The sequence below is a fragment of the Arachis duranensis genome, chromosome 6 (genome assembly GCF_000817695.3).
Source record: "Arachis duranensis cultivar V14167 chromosome 6, aradu.V14167.gnm2.J7QH, whole genome shotgun sequence".
Taxonomy (NCBI): Eukaryota; Viridiplantae; Streptophyta; class Magnoliopsida; order Fabales; family Fabaceae; genus Arachis; species Arachis duranensis.
Genome location: NC_029777.3, coordinates 6,991,320 through 6,996,422, shown reverse-complemented (window position 1 = coordinate 6,996,422; position 5,103 = coordinate 6,991,320). Strand labels below are relative to the sequence as shown.

General features: G+C 26.8%; 1 protein-coding gene across 1 annotated transcript; it reads right to left on the bottom strand.

Annotated features, from left to right (window-relative positions):
• Positions 1-585: 585 nt before the first annotated feature.
• Positions 586-2,232, bottom strand: LOC107492301 (transcription factor MYB2-like). The gene is made up of 3 exons (XM_016113301.3): positions 1,977-2,232; positions 1,758-1,887; positions 586-1,414 (listed from the first exon to the last, which is right to left on the bottom strand). The coding sequence occupies exons 1-3, from the start codon at positions 2,158-2,160 to the stop codon at positions 937-939; spliced, it is 792 nt and encodes a 263-aa protein (XP_015968787.1). The 5' UTR covers positions 2,161-2,232; the 3' UTR covers positions 586-936.
• Positions 2,233-5,103: the final 2,871 nt, after the last annotated feature.

Here is a 5,103-nt window from a genome sequence, read left to right as displayed (position 1 = left end):
TTCTAATTAATCTTTTTAATATTGTATCATCAACCTTTTGTAAATATAGTGTCATAGCAGATTTTTTAATTTCTCTTTTTAAGATTATTTTTGAACAATATTTTTATTATGAATAATTTAATCTTTCGTCGTCATATAATCTACTAAAATATTATCTTCATGATATATAATATCAATAATAGATTGTTCTATGTTATTTTCATAATGTAAAACATCAGTAATAAGTTGTTTTATATTAATCCTATTTATTATATAAGCATTATATTAAATAATTAATCTTATACATGAAGAAGTTTTATAAACATTATCATTCTTAATAATTTTAAAAGAATAATTTTTCTCATTTTTTATATTATGCTCTAAAAATCATACATTTTTAACTTTAACTATTTTACTTAAATAGAAAGGACAATAAAACTTATAATTTTTAGGCTTTTTTACATAACCTATAAAATATGCACTAATCAAATCAATAACTTATATGATCAAGCACAACTTTAACAAACGTAGACGAAATTCTAAACCCTTCACTCTCTAATTAAGTCGCCAATAATAACCCGAAATGAGCACAAAAACCAATAATCACAAAACAGGATTACTTTTATTGGCAAAAGAAGTTTTCTATTTTAAAACAAATAATAATAGTAGACAATTTTCAAGTATTTGTACTTTGTGCCAATAATTTAATTCTATAGGAACACTATCATCCACTTGTCCATGACGTCAATTTTTTGGGAGGGGTTACAATATATATTTATATTACATACATGTCCCTGATGATGCTATAAGCCTCTGATCTATATTGATCCATAACTTGTACACCAGATCATGTCACAATGTAAAATCACAGAATTAGTAGATGCTTAATTAATGGTCAACTACTTTATTTCACTAGGTATATTATAGTGGTGCGAGGTGATACGTGACGCAATGGAATTATTCCAAGGTCATGACAAAGTCGTGACAGAAGCCATATATGTTGTCATCGTTGTTGCACAAACTCTCCAGCATTAAGTCCCCACTATCCCCCAAGGGTATATTGGTATATTCAAACGTTTCGTTATTCATACTCGGGCATATTCCGGGCTCATCTTCAACAATACTATGCACCAAAACACCATGATTACTCATCACTTGTTGATCAGATTCAGAACAGAATTGTTGTATGCCAAGGGATGCTGATGATGATGAGTCCGAGGAGTAGGTTTGTGCTGCGTTTGGATGCTCCATTTGCGTGTTCGATTGAAGTCGCTCTTGCAAAAGAGGCATCCAAACATAACGCAAAGCGTCCCTGAATATTTTGCTATTGACGTCACAGTTGAGTTGCCTTGCCTGCTTACTCACTCTGGTCCTCCAATAATTCTTTATCTCATTGTCCGTTCTTCCTGGCAAGTGCTCCGCAATTTTCGACCATCTACAATATATCAAATTATAATATTAGGGATGACAAAAAGGTGAAAAATAAGTTGCAGCGGACTTCACGCGAAGTTGATCACTGAGACCGATTAGATGATTTGACTAATTTTTTATCTAACGACTCTCAATTATTAACTTCATATGAAGTCGACTACACCTAAGTTTTCACCGGACAAAAAACAGTCTGAACTCAACTATTAATGAATTTAAATAAAACAAGTTTTAATTCTTTTTTACTAAATATTTTTGATAATCAAAATAGAGAATTAATTAAAAGAAAATATTAATCATCTAACGGTATTCAGTTACAGAAATCTGAATGAGTGAGCGCGCGGCTGTACCTATTTCCCCAGCGTGAATGAAGATCAAGAATGGTGATTTGTTCGTGGAGTGTGATGTTTCCGCGGCGAACATCAGGACGAAGATAGTTTAGCCATCTCAACCTGCAACTTTTCCCGGACCTCTTAAGTCCTGTTTAATTGCATCATCAGTGTAGAAACACAAAGAAAAGTGAAGAAATTAAAATAATTATCAGAGACATAGAGTATATAGGTTTGTGCCTGCAGAACGGGCGAGGGTGTTCCAGCGACCATGACCGTGAGTGGCCACGTAATTGCTCAGAATCACGTCTTCTTCAACGCTCCATGGACCTTTTCTTATCATACCTTTATCATTCTCCTCTTCTTCTTCTTCTATACTGCCTGATCCTAATTTCTTTACCTTATTCTTCTTATTAGCTTCCATTATTGTTATATTTCACTATTTTAGTGTGTACATGTATATGATGTATGTATTAGTTTTCTTTCGTATGTGTTGTGGGGGTCTAGTGTGTGGAAAATTGCAAATCTATACATACATATTTATAGGCTCTAGTAGCTACTTAAGAAAGAATATATAACCAGCTCCCACTATTTTATTTTCATGTATATTATTATTAAAGTTAATATTCTATGACCAGTGAATATTATTATTTTTTTGTTAGTATTTAGTCAATAATAATTTATTTACACTTATATTTATATGAATTTTTTTACTAAAGATAAGTAGACTCGAATTCGCGACTTCTTAAGTGAGTATAGAGAGATTATGTCATTTGAGCAATAACTCATTAGCTATATTTATATGAATTTTCTATAAAAAAATATAATTTATATTTATATTTATTAGAATTTATACGTATGAATCAATACCGTTTATAGTTACATTATACATATATCTTTTAAAATTTACATACATAAATTAATAAAATTTATTTATTAAAAATAATTTAATATATTTATATTGATCAAATAATAACAATAAATACTAAAAACTATATTAATGACTCTTACGAATTTCTCTTATTTTTATTATTAGGTGAATTCCAAGAAGAATAATGTAGTTGTGGTCACTATAGTCTATAAAATTTAAATAAAAAAAGGTTAAATGACTAATATTTTTATTTTTATTTTATGTTTAAATTAATATTAATTAATTCATTTTTTTAACTAGAAGTGTTGACCATTTAGTGTATATTAAAAAGTATTTAAAAAAGTGTAGCCAAAATTTAAGTTATACTTTCTCTTACCAAGAGTAAAGTGATTTTGGGTTCACCAAAAATCGAACTCTTAAATTTTTGAATCTAGAGTTTTAATACCATGTCATAATACCACTTATCCCAAAAGTTTCAACCATGGAAAAAGGTAACACTAATGGTTATATCTTTAATACTCTCTAAACCTTCATTGTACAAATATTTCATTGGCTTTCTATATTTGACAATATTTTTTAGTGATCATATTTTCTATTTTTTATTTGGTCAAATAAAAAATCTTAAAAGAATATGATATTAATGTTAGTTACATTTTTTAAGGATCGTAAAAGTTTTATAAACCAACGTAATCACTCATCATGATCATAAAATGCACCTTAGTAAAATCTTTAAATAAGTAGCAGCTACAATAACGCTCGTAGCCAACATTGTGTATTACTCTCAGTCACGCAGGGGAAGAACAAGAAAATCAACTAACTAAGCAACTTTTATGAATATTTTTTACGGTACATTTTTTTTTTCATTTTTATTACGAAAAGAAAATTAGTATACTAAAAAAAGTATATACAAAAGTGATATATTCATTAAGTATACCCTCCTTTTTGGTAAAAAAAAGGATAAAAATAAAACTATTGACTGAATAATGGCTAAAAAGTTATTGATTACCTATCTATTTAATAATGAAAAATAACTTCTCTTCTTAAGCATTTTTATAATTATTCAATAAAAATAAATAATTTTTAGATTTTAAAACATTATTGATTTTTCTAGGTCATTTATAACATTTGGACAAATATTTTTAGAATGTTATACCTTGTTTCAAAACTGATCATTTAGGGCCTAAAATAATATTATTGGANATATAATATAAATATGTTCTTAATTAAATTTAAAAAATAAAAATAATTAAAAATGGATATGTTTCTCCATACACACGCTGCTAGGATTAGGATTAATTAGTTTGACAAAAATGCTTAAAAGAGCCAATTATCTGTGGTCTATGAACTAGTATTTAATATTTCAAATGAACAAGTAATTGAGGTATATAGGTGTTCAAGAACATGGGATTTTTATTAATAGTAGAATTAAGTGAAGAATAAAGATTATTATTAAATTTTATTTTATATATATATATATATATCTTTATTCTTTATTAAAAAATACATTGCACTGTAGCACTAGTCTAAGAACATATCTTCTCCAGGTAGAAAGCATCAAGTTAATAAGAGGAGGAATAATGGATATAAGAAGTAAATTAAACTACAAAGAAATTTATAATTTGCAGTTTGTGCACAATTTTTATTATTTAATCATTATAATCTTATTTACAATTCTTTTAACTAACATAATTTTATTTCTGAAATTTCTGCTCTTAAAAATCGTCGATGAGTATACTACCTTATATTATCTTTTTCGGTGCTTAGAAACATAAGTAATTAAAGAGAAAATATTTGTGACATATGGATTTTTAAATATCAAATAATAAAATAATACATAACATGTATTTTTTGACGGATTAGATTGAGAGTGTGAGAAAATAAATGAGTGCGTTTAATTTAATTAAATTATAGCATTAGGTGACTAACATTTTTTAATTTTTGTCTTGCATTTAAATCAATATTAACTATTTTTCTACACTTTTTTTGTTATTAAAAGTATTGATCCTAGAGCATTTCCTAGATTTTATATACATACTTTTCAAAGACTAATTAAATTATAGAGAAAATATTTTAGAGACTATACTCACCACAGTAATACCACGTGGTACCAAGTATTTATTAGTTTAGTCTTAAATTTAATTTAGAGTAAATTTTTATTTTAAAGATAAATAAATTATTGATTAATTAAAAATATAAAAATATTTTTATTTTTTAAAATATAAAATATTTAAATTTTTTTAAAATACTAATTTATTTTTACATATTTTAGACGAAAAAGTTTATATACGTTTTTTTTCTTTAATTGATCACAGTGACTCGTTTTAGTAATTCACTGGATCTTGATTCTCTGAGAAGCTAAGTGTCCATATATTAATGTGATGTCTAGCTATCTAATATTTGTGGCACTAAACCTCAAACACGTGCAAAACATTTGTGGCATCTACCTTTACATTCATTTGTTTTCCTTTTTCCTCGTCTTGCTATATAAAATTCCAT